At 45.6% G+C, this 13,247-nt stretch overlaps 1 protein-coding gene across 3 annotated transcripts in view; it reads left to right on the forward strand.

Annotated features, from left to right (window-relative positions):
- Positions 1-13,247, forward strand: part of SIDT1 (SID1 transmembrane family member 1) — a 44,286-nt gene that overhangs the window by 7,999 nt on the left and 23,040 nt on the right. Inside the window, exons 2-6 of one of the 3 annotated variants that reach the window (XM_080597960.1) lie at positions 7,021-7,150; positions 8,727-8,848; positions 9,800-9,970; positions 10,178-10,223; positions 13,072-13,173. In XM_080597960.1, the coding sequence (XP_080454086.1) occupies positions 7,031-7,150; positions 8,727-8,848; positions 9,800-9,970; positions 10,178-10,223; positions 13,072-13,173 (561 nt within the window). In that variant the 5' untranslated portion in view covers positions 7,021-7,030. Of the gene's footprint in view, positions 1-7,015; positions 7,151-8,726; positions 8,849-9,799; positions 9,971-10,177; positions 10,224-13,071; positions 13,174-13,247 lie in introns of those variants that run through there. The other 2 variants (XM_080597958.1, XM_080597959.1) reach the window with 2 other exon arrangements.

Here is a 13,247-nt window from a genome sequence, read left to right on the forward strand (position 1 = left end):
TGCTCTGTCCACCTTGGAACACAGGAAAAAAAGTTCATGTTCAGTCATCTGAGAAACAAAACTGTCGCTAACTCGGCTGGTGAATAGAGATGTGCGTGGCAGAGGCTTGGCAATGAGAAGGAGTATGTGGAAGGGAGAGGTTTTCTGTGGCGCTGGAGGTTCCTGGTCCAAAGTGGAGCCCCTCAGCAGTGGTGGTGTTGCAGCAGAGGCGGTGAGCTGGCTGACCACCTTGCTGCCCAGGCAAAGCTTCCTCCTCGTCTCATCAGTGCTGAGTGAGTGGGGGTGGATGCAGAGGAGGCTCTGAACTAGATCCTTCTGTTCTAGCGTGGGGGATTGTTATTATGAGAAACAAAAATTGCGCTTTCTAGCTGGATTTCCCCCTTATTTCTGTATGCAGCATAGCTAGGATCTTATTTCTGTGTTGGGAGAGAGGGGTGTGTGCGGTGGGATTAGCTGAGGCAGAGAGGAGTTCTTGGGTCAGAATTGCTTGTTCTTAAAATGAAATGATCTTTGGAGAGGTATGGAGGAAGAATGATGTTTGAACTAGATAAAACACTTTGTTTTCCCCTCCCCTCCTGCCTTTTTTTTTTTTTTTTCTAAAATGTTTTGCTGGAGATTGTACCCTTGAGGCAAATGCCGAACGTTGAATTTCAAAGGGAGAGATGTGACTGCTCGCGCTGGCTCAGTGGTCAAATTTTGAAATCTGTTGCATACAAATGTGTTTATTGTCTATATCCAGACAATAGGATCTAGAAGCAAAATATAGATTAAATGTTTGAGGTGGGTTAATTGTCCCAACACGACACAAACATCTGTTCGTAGGTACTACACTGTTATTCCCGTCCCTTGTGATGCTTTTGCTAGACAGATCACCTGCCAAGCAAAATGTCTTCCTCTGCTAATTAGGGTTCTTTACACTCTGTAACAAAAAGTCAGTGGCTGACAGCAAATGAGAGAAGCTCTGCTTGCAGTTCAATATTAATCCTTTCTCTCCGTTCCCAAGCTTCCCTGTAATTGCACCTAAATTCTGCTGAGCTCCTGAACACCTGTTGCATGGAGTAGATACAAAGTGCTGAACCGAGGGAAGGTGGAGAGAAGTTGTGTATAGTGGTTACACCATTGAATGTTTTGGGTTGGAAGGGGCCTCAAAGATCACCTGGTTCCAACCCCCCTGCCATGGGCAGGGATGCCACCCACTAGATCAGGTTGCCCAGGGCCTCATCCAACCTGGTCCTGAACACCTCCAGGGATGGGGCATCCACAACTTCTCTGGGAAGCCTGTGCCAGTGCCTCACCACCCTCTGCGTGAAGAATTTTCTCCTAACCTATAGTCTAAATCTCCCCTCTTTTAGTTTAAAACTGTCCTCCCTCGTCTTGTCATTATCTGACTGAGCAAAATGTTCCTGTCTATCTTTTTTATAAGTGCCCTTTAAATCTTGAAAAGCCGCAATGAGGTCATCCTGGAGCCTTTCCTTCTTTGGGCTGGACAGCCGCAGCTCTCTCAGCCTTTCTATGTAGGAGAGGTTCTCCAGCCCTCTGGGCATCTTCATGGCCCTCCTCTGGACCTGCTCTAACAGATCCACATCTTTCTTGGGCTGGGGGCCCCAGACCAGGACGCAGTACTCCAAGTAGAATCTCACAAGGGCAGAACAAAGAGGGACAATCACATCCCTCAACCTGCTGGCCACTCTCCTGTTGATGCAGCCCAGGATGCAGTTGGCCGTCTGGGCTGCAAGTGTGCACTGCTGGCTCATGTGGAGCTTTTTATCCACCAGAACCCCGAAGTCCTTCTCTGCAGGGCTACTCTCAATGAGTTCTTCTCCCAGTTTGTCCTCATGTCCGGGATTGCCCCAACCCAGGTGCAGCACCTTGCACCTGGACTTGTTGAACCATATTAGGTTCTCAGGCTTGTCCAGGTCCCTTTGCATGGCATCCCTTCCTTCTGTTGTATCAACTGCACCACTCAGCTTGGTGTCATCTGCAAATTTGTTGAGGGTGCGCTCGATCCCACTGTCTATGTCATTGATAAAGATATTAAACAGGACAGACCCCTGAGGGACACCACTGGTCACCAGCCTCCACCTGGACACAGAGCCATTGACCACCATGCTCTAGGCACAGCCTTCAGGCCAATTCGTTATCCACTGAATGGTCCACCCTTCAAATCCATTTCTCTCCAATTTGGAGACCAGGATGTCATCTGGGACCATGTCAAAGGCCTTGCAGAAGTCCAGGTAGATGACATTGGCTGGTCTTCCTTTGTCAACTGATGCAGTGACTCCATCTCAGAAGGCCACCAGACCGACCAGGCACAATTTGCCCTTGGTGAAGCCGTGCTGGCTGTCTCGGATCACCTCCTTGTCCTGCATGTGCCTTGCCATTGCTTCCAGGAGGATCTGTTCCACGATCTTTCCAGGCACAGAGGTGAGGCTCACTGGTCTGTAGTTCCCCAGGTCCTCCTTTCTATCCTTTTTAAAACCAGGAGTGATGTTTCCCTTTTTCCAGTCACCAGGGACCTCACCTGACTGCCAGGACTTTTCAAATATGATGGAGAGAGGCTTGGCAACTCCATCAGCCAGTTCCCTCAGGACCCTGGGATGCCTCTCATCAGGCCCCGTGGACTTGTACGTGTTTAGTTTCATCAGGTGGTCTTGAACTCGCTCTTTGTTTACAGTGGGAGGGACTTTGCTCCCCCAGCCCTCATCTACAGGGTCAGGGACTCGAGAGACGTGGGCAGCCTGACTGGCAGTGAAGGCTGAGGCAAAGAACTTGTTGAGTACCTCAGCCTTCTCCACATCCGTTGTTACCAGAACATGTTACATAGCATATACCACTTTTCATGTGGGTAATAAATGAGAATGAATGCTTAGATTTTAAAGAATATTTAGACTTGAGAATCTTGCCTCCCTCTTCCTAGTAATCCTATTTCTTACTAGTACAGTGCTAGCAATAATACAGGAGCATAGAAATAGGAGCAAAACTGGTTGAATGTTGTAGGTGTTGTATGCTCAGCCTAATTTTGTCAAGAGAGGGAAACTGAATGACGGATCTGACTGCTGGATCGCTACAGAGGGACTTTCTTTCCCCTCGCAGGCTTCTCCCTTTCCAAGCGTTAATCACCAAAGCTCTCGTTTCCCTTCCCTTGCCCTGCTCTGGGAGAGCGAGCAGGCAGCACACCATGGGGGTAATTAAACCTTTCCTGTATCAGGATGCGGGCTGCAGGATTTACCTCCTGATACTGGCCTAGATGCAGAGCAGAAAGTGCATCCTAGGCCTTGGTGTTTGCTCTGTGACAGCTGTTGCTCTTCATAACCCCGGGGGAAACACTGCAGCCCTCCTCTAGCAAAAGGTACAGAAGGCACAGGTAACCCGGGCGCTTGTCCTCTAGGGCTCAGCTTGCCAAGCTTTGGTCGTAAGGATCAGTGAGTAGGCCAGATGGAGGTGTCATCTGGGGGAGGTCAGCTCCATTAATTTTGTCAAAACCTTTGGATCTGTAATTGTAAATGTAAACAAACTTGCTTCGAGGTCTGTTTGCAAAGGCTGAGACTTTGAGGACTGCCAGCAGTTGACAAAACAGGCTGGGGTAGGGACTCGAGGTGAGATAGCAGCAGAGCATCAAAGAGGGGGAGAGAGCGATGCTTAAGTGCTGCCCAGAAGAAAGCTGCACATCTGTCATCTGGGCAGTAAAAGCGTTGTTGGGCAACTGCTGGAAAGGGACGTGACTTGGGGTGGCAAGGTGAATGCACCCCTAAATACTTGAAACTGAGGGAGCTTCTTGGCTGTTTAGTACTGAAACATGAGGCTGAATAGGCAGGCTTTATAGCCTGGTCTTTCTTCACCTGGTGCTTCTCAGAGTTGTGCAGTAGAAACTGTACAGGGAGCAGGTCTCAGGCTTTGAATATCTCAGTTGTTTGTCCCCTGCTAAGCTCCAAGCTCATTGCTTGTGGCCCTCTGCCTCTCTTCGCACACTTTAGTCTCTGCATCTGTAAAATGGAGATGGTGACTGCTGTGGGCACATAGCATGTCGTTGCAACACTAGAGGCTTTTCAGAAGTTGTACGTTAACTGTATAGTAGAAGACAGAACTTGCAAAAGTCTTCAGTTCTCTGAGCAGGCCCCCCAGGCATCTGGAATGGCAGTTGCCAAAACAGCAGGACTGCCTGAAAACAGATGATCAGTCCTTAACAGAATGAATTAATCTTGGCATTGCTGGTTGTTAGTTAAGTAAACATCTTGGATTCAGCCTTGGATTCATAGGGAGGTCTTTTTTTTCCTTCTACTTTCTCTCCCCCACACCCCCTTTTTTTTGTTTGTTTCCTTGGTGGAAACTTGTCTGATCTTCAGACTAATGGGGCATTTAACCTGGAAGAGCCTTGAGATTTGAAAAAAGACATGCTTAGTGCACTCGCCTGTAGGTGAAGGAGAGAGTAAAGAGTATTAGTGTTGGCAGCAAAGAGGAGGCGATGTGTAACCCTGTGCAAGTAAGGGCAGTAACCCTTGCCCAGGGACATTACAGCCACCCTAGGCAAGGAGAATCAGGGGCTTGAACTGCAATGTGGACCCAGCTTGAAAAATTTGTCAGCTGCGTTATTGTACCTGCAGCCATTGTCTTAATTAGCTTTCCTTTCACAGGAAAATAAAATGCTAGATCTGGCCAGATTCAGCAGGGGATGTTGAGGCCAAGAGGAGGGTGTCAGGGTAAAAATGTGAGTAGAGTGCTAATAAGTCGCTGTATGAGCAGTTTTACTGTTGGGCTTGTCCAGGCAGCTGTTACAGAGGTGACTCCATCTTGTAAAATACTGCAAGGGTTATGCTCTGCGGAGTTGCCTTGGGCAGTTACAAACACCTGGAGTACTGCGTCCAGATCTGGTCTCCACAGTGCAATAAAAGTGTGGACTTACTGGAGTGAGTCTACTGCAGGGCCACAAAGATAATGAAGGGTCTGGAGTGCATTTCATATGGGTCATTTCATATGAGGAAAGGATATTGCCTCTGGTCCTAGACTAAGGCCCGTTGTCCGTTGATAGCCCTGCAACAGTGAGGGGTGGTTGAGCTGGAGCAGCCTGAAGGGAAGCCATCGGCCCAGCTGGTTCACCACGTAAGATGTGGTAATATTGCAGAAGGCGAGGATGAGAAGCTTATGTCCTGTTAGGCACTGCGAGTTACTGTCTCCTGCAAGGGCAGGAATTGTTATTTCAAATAGCGTTCTTGACAGAGGTTCCCAAGGGGAACAGGCTCTGACACCTGCCTCTACTCTTTGGGTTCATGCCCTGCCTTGTCCAACAGTGAGCTACACTGCGGGGTACTTGCTGCTCCCAGGTTCTGGGATCTTCAGTAAGATCTAGCCCCTGACACCATGCACTCCTGACTCCCTAAGCAGGTAAAGTCTGCTCTCCCATCCTTCTCTTTGGGTATGAGCTGTGGGGTAGGCCGTGGTCACTCTTGTCTGCCCATGCGATACTTGGGTCATTTGTGAAGCAGAGCAGGTTCCCCACATCTGATGTGGAGCTCCACAGGCAAGTGTCTGGTGAAGGTCACTTTTGGGAAAGGATGTGACGGCATACCTCGATACATTGCAAACTGCACTGGGGAAGAAATGCCTTCTGTTTTGGATAGGACTCAGAGAGCCCTGCTTTGCTTGGTTTCTTAACATTTTATGAAAGCCGTTCTTTGCATCTTATGTAGAAATGTTCAGGGATGTGTCTTAGCATGGTATTCCCATCTCTTATTAATATTTAGGAATTCAGCAAATTGGCCAAACAGACATTTCAGATCCCACAAAATGTCTAGTGAAGGTCTCGGATTATGAAATTCTGGTATTAAAAATAGTTCTTTGGTCTTGTGTTGGCAGTGTTGTGCTTGTCTGCTTATGAAGCTGTATTTGATTACGTGGCCATGGCTCCTCAGATAATACATGACAGAATGCAGGTAGCATGTGTTCTTACCTGTGTAAGCCAAATGTCATGAGACGTTAATAAAGCTGAAAAATATCCTGCACCACTGGAGATAAGTGACTTGCTGTAACTACGCTGTAATGTAACAGTGGGAAGAGCTGGCATTTCCAAGGAGTTTAAGCCTAAATCGTAGAACTATCCCAAATGTATCCTAGTGGATACCAAAAGCTGTACCTTTTAATGACAGAAAGAGAGAGCTCCATTCTGTGTTTTGTGACACCTCAGAGCAGTTTTTTCTTTTGGCTGACTTTTCTAAACAGCTTCTAAACTTCTGTTGATGTACTTTTTATTTTCTTTTTCTTAGAATCAATATTGAAAACGTTTGGTTTGCTGAAAGAGAAGATCTCAGGTGGGAAGAAGAGGTGTTTTCATCTGTGTATGGCTTTCACTTCTGTGTCCAAAGCCTAGGCAAACTGTGAAAGTAGTAGCTTTTTCTTTTTTTAATACAACTCAGCATTAGCATATACTTAAAACAGCTATTCCAGTTCTTAAATTAAGAATTTCGAAGTACAGATGCAGATTTTAAAGTCTTCCAGTTAATACCAATGAATCGTACACACCTCAAGTAAACCCAATTACCTGTGACATAAGCATAACTACATCTTCTGCACTGATTTTTATGAACCCAGAAAGTACAATTTCCTAATGTCTAGCTTGCATTTGTGAACAGTTGAGGATGCATAACCCAGCAGTACTATTTGCAGAGTGTCTGGTGTGTGCTCCTATTGTGCTGTGCTAATGTGCTGAGCTCTGGAGAGTTCACAGGGGGTGATGTCTAACTAGAGGCGGTGTAAATCACCTGCATAGGGGGGCTTGCTTGAACCATTTCATGGGCAAAAAGCTTCTTGACATGTAGCTAGAATGTGATCTCTCTGAACTAACAGTTGGCTTCCCTGTGGATGAAGAATGGCTGCATGTGTTCACTATATTTTCTTGTTCAGTTCCACTGTCCCTTCATTTGGGTCTGGGTTCTTCATCATGGCAACTACAGCTACACAAAGTTCACTTACAGCAAACACCTACGAACAGAGCAGCAGCTCATTCAGCCCACTCCCTTCATTTCCCAGTTATACCAACATGTGCTGGCTTGGCTCCCATCTGAGCAGGGCACCTACAGAGAGCAAGGAAGCTGTAGAGAAATCTTCCAGTGCTGTCCATTGGCAATGGCCTGCTGTGTTGGCCCTTCAGGTGTCACCTGTGAGTATTGCTTTGTGGTGTTTTTTTCTTAACTTGGTTTTAGCACCCTTGTCTGAAATTCTCTCTACTTGGAAATGAAATTGCGTATGCAGTTCTTCTGGTCAGAAGAAAAAGCTGGAAGGCATGCCAAAAGAGTATTGCAAAGATTTAGAAACCAGAAGGCGATGGAAAGAGTTCCTGGTTTGTACTTCAGTCTCAAGGGATTTTTAATTAAATGATTTGTGATTGTTGTTGTTGTTGAAGACTTTATTTTTTAGGAATTGGTGGTTGTCAGTGCTGCATTACTGTGATGATGGCAGGAAAATTGATAATGATTATGGCTTTCAAGAGGGAAGTGTTTTGCTACAGTAAATAAAACTCCCATGTGATCCTAGAATGACTAAACAAGAATAAACGTGAAATTTTATTCTTTTAGACTTGTGATTGCATTTGCAAAACCCTTCTGCTAAACCTTATTTCTGGTATCCTCACTGTAAGCATAGCTGCCTTGCTGGTGTCTGGCCAGCTCTGTATGTTTTCTCAGAAGCTGTCACCCCCTTTTACCTTCTCTATGCATGGAGGATAGAAAGTTGAGATAGGTATGTTGAGACTTCCACTTGAAAAGTTCAAAAGGATTCTCTCTAGGCAAGATGTGGTGGCTTTATTTCTTATCTACCTGGTATGTTTTCATTGATTTAAAGGCCTCCAATCAAGATGTACTGTGTCTTCTGACTAAAACAAGGCATGAGCTTGCACAACTCGTGAGCAATTCATGCAGCACTGGAGAGGGAGATGAACAAGGTGTTCCTTTGAAATGGAAATGGGGCCATGGCCACACCAACTGCTTGCCTGCTTTTCAAAGCAAATAGAAAAGTGAGGGCTGCCTTCTTCACAGCTGTCCTACCTCTGCCACTGTGTGGTGGCTAGACAATATAAGGCAAGCCTTCAGCTGCTGTTACAGTGGGCTATGCTGGGAGCCTTGCTCATAAACCAAAGCATCCTTCCTTGGCCCGTTGAGGGCAGTCAGAAGTGTATTTCTGTTTTATTAGCTGGTGTAAATATGGGTTATGGTCATCTGAGTGTCTGTAACAAAAGAGATAGATGCTGACTGCTAACCTGCTTTTTCATCCCTGACTTTTAATGCCTTCTTCAGTAATTTTTGTGACTTCCCCAGCAGAGTTGAATGAGTTGGGGACATAAGAGTTCAGGCAAAGAAATCCTAGTTTGTACCCTTGGGTGATTTTTTTGTTATAAAATTAAGGGGGAGTTACTCAGGTTGCTCCTAGTTGGGTAAGTAGAAACTACTAAACTTTCTTCCTCTTATCTACTGCATTTGTTCACTGTGTCTTATCTAACAGTCAACTCTGGGTTGGAAACAGGGCTGTGATTCTGGATCAGAGCAGCAGGAATGAGGTGCTTCTTAAATGACCTCTGGATCTGAGCAACTGGTTCAGTGACAAACTGATTCATCTGTGGATATTGCCAACATCTATGTCAGTCTAAAGACAGGGATGTGTTCCTCTCACCTGGGTTTGGAGTTGTCTTGTTTGTTGCATTCTGCTAACACCTACCTGTTCTCTCCTTTCTCTTTACACAGGTAGATGCAGTGCGCGTTTATGTGAACAGCAGCTCCGAGAACCTCCAATATCCTGTCCTGTTTGTAGTTCGCCAGCAGAAGGGAGTATTGTCATGGCAGGTCCCACTAATTTTTCGAGGCCTGTAAGTACTGAAGTCTCTTTTTTGTAACACGTTGGTCTACCAGTTATATCCAGCAACAGCCTTCCTCTGGTGCTAGCTCTGTCCACTAGTGTGGACAGCTTGGTTACAAAGCATACTTGGTCACTCTCAGCTGAACATAGGATGACTGTGATCTGGGAGGTAACCTCATATTTGGTAGCCTGCTTGGTTTCTCAGCTATGTACACACAATACCAGGGGACATGTCTGCTTTGGACCTGCCTGTGTCACCAGTCAGCAGAGTCTGCCAAATGGTGTTGTTATTTCCACAGCTGCTTATGTTGTATGCAAGTTTTTCTAGGCCTCTAGTTTTGGACCAAGGTTTGAAAAAGCTCTTGAAAGAGTCCCCTAACTGCAGGGTTACAGTGTATTTTGGGGATAAGATTCTATTTCTCATGCCAGATACAGCTGAGTCTGAGGTTGGTTTTGGAGTATTTTCTTTGTCTTTGTGAACATGATCCTGTTGTGTAGCTTCAGCAACCCCAGAGCTAGTGGCACTGCAAGTATTGAGACTTGGAAGGCACCTTAGACCATCTGAGATGTGAAGCTTCATCATGTAGCTGAAATCCTGGCAGCAGGAAGCCCGCAGTGTCTTGTCTGATGCAGGAGGTGGTAACAACAACACCTGTTCTGAGCTGTTCCTCTCTCTGAAGCTGTCAAATGGCAGATGTGCTAGATCAGCGGTTGGCACGGGCAGCCTGGAGGGAAGTGAAATGCTGAGGATGGCCAGCATAACCACGTGCATACCATAAAAACAACAACAGAGGTGGAGTTTGAGCTCTGAATAAAAGGCAGAACAATCTGAAAGGCCAAGACCAATATTTCATTTATGCAGGCAGGGAAAAATCACATAATTTGTAAAACTGCAGAACAATATCTTAACTACTGTCTTTCCACCTAACTTTCCCTTCTGTCTTTCCACTGGCTGTTACAGCTACCAGAGGACCTACAATTACCAAGAAGTGAGTCGGACCCTCTGTCCCTCGGAGCCAGCACCTGAGACAGGACCATCTGAACAGATTATATTTGTGGACGTTGCTTCCATGGCACCATTTAATATTGCGTATGAGCTGCTAGTGACCAGGCTTGAGAGCTTCCAACTTGAGTAAGCTGGAATGAGTGAATGCAAATGCAATTGCTTCATCCATCTGTTATACAGGGATTTGGTCCATACTTTTACCTTCCCTTTCCTTCCCAGAAAATAATGAGTTTGTTTGTTTGTTTGTTTGTTTTTTGCTTAATCTGAAAGTGCTCTGTGTATATTCCAACTCTGAAAGCTTTAGACTTCAACATGCTGGCGTTTCTTTTGTAGGACCAACAAGCCCTTTAACTTCACTGCCAGCCCTTCCCAGCCCCAGGTAAGGAGGAGTCCTGCATGGTGTTGCTTGTATGTCTTCTCATATCTAAATGGCTCACATGATCCTTTGTTAGAGATGGCAAAAGCCTTATGTGGCTGCGTTGTTTCCCACTTAGGATGCGAGGAAGTTTCCTTCCTGTTGGTCTTTTTTATGTAGATATAGTGAAGAGGTAGCAGTGCCTCAGATACACTGACTGACATGTTTGGATCCTCTTGCAAAACAACTGAGTGCACCAAAAAGTATGACTAGAACAAATGAATGGTATCACACAGTTCAGGAAATTCCAGAAATGTGTAGAGAAGTCCAAAGACCATTGGACTATTGCACTTTTTTGGAAGTGAGATGGTGTGCACCAATGTTTTGTTCTAGCCAGCACTGGTTCAGTTGCCCTGGAAAGACTTGCTAAGATGCAGTTCTTCATCAGAGAGATCCAAATCAATAAATGAGCTGTAAAGGTACAGCAGAGCTCAAAGCCCTATTCCTTATTCAGGGAAGCAAGTCAAGGTGTGAGGTGATAAATGAAATGCCTGATAAATCTGGTTATTAGTTTGGTAGAGAGAGCTGCACATCTTGCTGAGCAGCCTTGTTTAGAGCCCTGCAGAAACTACAAGTCCTCCCTTGAATAAAAATGCTGTTGGCATTTTCATATACAATAATATAGTAATAGCTATAGTAATACAGCAGGTTGTGGAGCTGAGAAAGTATGTAATTTACCCAGGCTGCCTGGTACTCCATTTTTGCTGTTGCAATCACTGTTAGTAACATCACCTAGTTTTAGGTTTCCTATAATCAGGCAAACCAGTTAATCTGGTCTCAAGTGTCTTATGCTGTTTTGCAGATGAATACAATGTTTTGCACTACAGAAGCACATGAGGTGACGGTTCTTTTGTAAAACCTCACTAATTAGGATTGTAACTTGAATGCAGAGTGTTTAGGATCTAAACTGGGAATTAACATTGTGACTTCAGTCTGTTATTTGTCATGATGAATAATATGAGATTGGTGACTTTAATTATAGGCCAGATGTAGAGAGTGCAAGATGAGTGTTTCTTAGTTGATATAATGCTGTTATTTTTTTGTAAATCAAAGTATTAAATCATCTGCCAAAAAAAAAAAAAAAAAAGAAAAATCTGGACAAGTGTTGTAATAGCATAAAGACTGGAAAAAGACAGGCATAACAATTGCTGAGTTGTCACCCAGAACCCAGCTCATGCCTGAGGGTGGAAGAAGAAATTAGATACACTTGTAAAGGTCAGGAGCATTGTCAGGATGCGTTTATACACTCGCTGTCTGTGCAGGAGAGTACCGTCAGTCTTGGTGCCCCTTACGGTAACTCTGCACTCTGGTATAAGCATGATTTTAGAAGACAAAGAGAGGGGTTCTCATGAGTGATTTCCTCAAGTATCTGAAGCTCTCCAAGGGTAGTGCACCTGGGTCATCAGGGAGCCCAGACTGTTGGAGTCATTGCTTGGCTGAGATAAAATGTTGTCTGCTAAAGAAACCGGCTTGGTGAGTTTTCAGTTTGAGAGGACTTGTGGCCTCAGAGCCAGTGCTCCCTTAGGAGTGGAGGGACCCTGCTTTAGTAGAAATGGACAAACTTGGGAAAAGCCTGGGTCATTTCTGACTTATCCCTGTCCTTCCAGTTTGGGGTCCTACTTCCTGGGAAGAGGGCAGGGAAATCCAGCTTGTTATTGAGTTTTATGTGACATAAAGGGACCTTTCTAGGTGAGAGTGTCTCTTAGAGAGCTGCAGGAGCTGCCTGCCTGGGGTAGCTCCCCTCCCCATGGGCTCTGCCTGCCCTGGGGCAGCAGCAGCAGCTCCTGAAGGTGACCATAAGGAAGGGTGGGAAGTGGCTGGTGGGAGTCCTCTGCTTTGCATCCCCTCCAGGATGGGGTGAGGTGCCCATCGGGCCCCTCGTGGTAGCCGTGTCGGTGAGCCTGAACTCTTATGGTCTGGGCTCCAAGCAGGGTGGTGGGAGCCTCTGCAGCAAGCCTGTCCACAGGCAGGAGCACAGAAACCCTCACCCAGCAGCTAGCAATGGTAGTACATCAAACTCTTACTGGATAAATATACAATCACATTCCCTGGGACATCTTTTGCCCACATCTGAAAAGGCCTCTGCAGGGACAGGGGAGTGCATCTCCTGACACCGCAGACTGTCCTGTGGACTTGCTCAAAACATGTCCCTCTCTCCAGAAGGGAAAGTAAGAATATCAGCAGGTGTTGTTTTCTCCCAGTTTTTCCAGAGCTATAGCTGAATTATTTTCCAAGCTGAAGTGAGAAGACAACGCCTCCATTGCCTCCCCAACTGTCCTTGAAAACAAACAAAAAATCCATATCCTACAGTCCAGTGTCAAGCATTCATTTATGAAACTCTTGATTGAGTTCAGCCATTTGACCTAATACTTTTCATTGTCACTCTCTGAGCCAACCCATCTGAGATAAAACTCCATGACATGCTCCATATGTAATGTCCCAACAGTAGTACAGAAACATCTGGAAATTGCTCTTTGCAGTATAAAATGGAGCAGACTATAAAAATGAAGTTGCTTTAGCTTGACCAGGTGGAAAAAAGCTTAAGGGGAACAAAAGCTATGCTGCATCTTGCATGTTGAAAATGTCTGTCTAGTGGTGCGCTGTGCAGGGAGATAAAAGTGATCTGTACCTGTTTAATCTGGTCTTCTCTACTGTAAGGTCATAATATTTGAAATCTGAATTTTTGTGTAAGCCCACTACATCCAACCCAAAGTCCAGACTGGGCTGTGCAGGTGCCTTAGGGAAGCTGTGAAACTATTTTGGCAGAGGTGATTTCTGGACTGTAACTCTCAGTACTCTGCTTTCTCCTCAGTACTTTTTATACAAGTTTCCTCAAGATGTTGATTCAGTTATCATTAAGGTGGTGTCTGATGCAGTCTACCCATGTTCAGTTGTCTCCGTCCAGGATATTGTGGTAAGTCTGAGGGGAGGAGGGTGAGGAGCTGTCTGCTGTCCTTCTGTGAAAACCTATGTGCCCCAACAGAGAGC

The sequence above is a fragment of the Anser brachyrhynchus genome (assembly GCF_964034855.1).
Source record: "Anser brachyrhynchus genome assembly, chromosome: 1".
NCBI classification, from domain to species: domain Eukaryota; kingdom Metazoa; phylum Chordata; class Aves; order Anseriformes; family Anatidae; genus Anser; species Anser brachyrhynchus.